We start from the raw sequence: 1,563 nt of genomic DNA, 5'->3' as shown, positions 1-1,563 counted from the left end.
CACCCGAGCGCGCCGGCGGCCGCGCTGGGGTGTACGTACACCCCAGCGCGGCGGCCGGACGGCGAAAAAGAACTAAAAAGAAAGAACTTTGGAATTTTAAAAATAGAATGGAAGTAGAATTTAAAAAAAGAAAAGAAACTGGCGAAAAGTGCAGAGAAAAGCGCCAATTTACCTCAAGTTCCAACACCCAAACCCTAAACCCTAAACCCTAAACACTTCCTTCCCACCTCTCTTTGTTGTTTTTTATGTTTTTGCAAATCACCTGATGCATGCGTTCTTTCCCCTTGGGGTTTGCCAAAGCTGCCACTTCCATGAACAAAGGCTCCACCAGCACTTTCAGAAACCCCGCCTGCACAAACCCTAAACCCTAAATCCTAAACCCTAAACCCTAAACCCTAGTGGTTGCGCGCGAGGCGCGGAAAACGCGAGCAAAAAGCGCCGCAAAACACTCCTAAACCCTCGCAAACCCTAACGCGTTGAAGTCTAAACCCTCGAGAGACGCACGCCCTAAACCCTAAACCCTAAACCTTAAACCCTAAACCCTCGTTTTACCTGGGATCTGCTGAATTCGTGTTTGAGAAGTCTGTCGCACAGATTTGACACCGGAAGCCCCAGACGTTTTTCTTCGTCTCCCTGTAGGACGCAAACCCTAATTATAAACCCTAATTATAAATTCTAACTATAAACACTAATTATAAACCCTAATCATAAACCCTAATTATAAACTCTAATTAGAAACCCTAATTATAAACCCCAATCATAAACCCTAATTGTAAACCCCCATAAACCCTCAAAAACCCCCATAAACCCTTACAAAACCCCCATAAACCCTCATAAACCCCCCAAAACCCTCGTAAACCCTCATCAACCCTCACAAACCCCCATAAACCTTCATAAACCCCCGTACACCCTCATAAACCCCCGTAAACCCTCATAAACCCCCATAAACCCTCCAAAACCCCGTAAACCCCCAAAACCCGCCTAAAGCCCCCATAAACCCCCACAAACTCCCGTAAACCCCCGTAAACCCTTTTTTATTCCTGCAAACCCTCGCGAAAGCGGACTTGGAGATAGAATTCTTCTGCAAGTCTCTCCGACCACTTTTTGTGTTGGTCCCAAGAAGTGGCTGCATGCGCTAAATCAGCGCCTTTGATGCAACCCTTGAAAACCATCCAGCGGTCTTCGAGACTCTCTATCATGTCGAAGTTCGAAGTGTGGCGACGTACCTAAGTCCAAACCCTCGCAAACCCCAAACCCTAAACCCTCGCAAACCCTAAAACCCTCTCCGGCAACTCATGAGATTCAGAAATATCCAAAAACGAAAAAAAATGACCCAGAAAATCCTAAAAAGCTAAAAACCCCAAACCCTCGGCAAACCCTCCTAAACCCTAAAACCCTCGATAAGCCCTCCATTAAACCCTAAAACCCTCAAAAAACCCTCCTCTAAACCGTAAAACCATGAGAAAACCCTCCTCTAAGCCCTAAAACCTTAATAAACCCTCCACCAAACCCCAAAACCCACAACAAACCCTCTCGAAACCGTAAAGCCCTCAAGGACCCCTC

The 1,563-nt window shown here is 46.4% G+C and overlaps 1 protein-coding gene across 1 annotated transcript; it reads right to left on the bottom strand.

The window, feature by feature from the left end:
* Positions 1-208: 208 nt before the first annotated feature.
* On the bottom strand, positions 209-1,199 carry ETH_00018160 (uncharacterized protein; the record flags this gene model as incomplete). The annotated part of the gene is made up of 3 exons (XM_013380865.1): positions 209-349; positions 553-633; positions 1,065-1,199. The coding sequence occupies 3 exons, from the start codon at positions 1,197-1,199 to the stop codon at positions 209-211; spliced, it is 357 nt and encodes a 118-aa protein (XP_013236319.1).
* Between the last annotated feature and the right edge of the window lie 364 nt (positions 1,200-1,563).

The sequence above is a fragment of the Eimeria tenella genome, genomic scaffold (assembly GCF_000499545.2).
Source record: "Eimeria tenella Houghton genomic scaffold, Eth_scaff973, whole genome shotgun sequence".
Lineage (NCBI taxonomy): Eukaryota > Apicomplexa > Conoidasida > Eucoccidiorida > Eimeriidae > Eimeria > Eimeria tenella.
The sequence above is the reverse complement of the archived record's forward strand: the minus strand, read 5'-3'. Positions and strand labels throughout refer to the sequence as shown.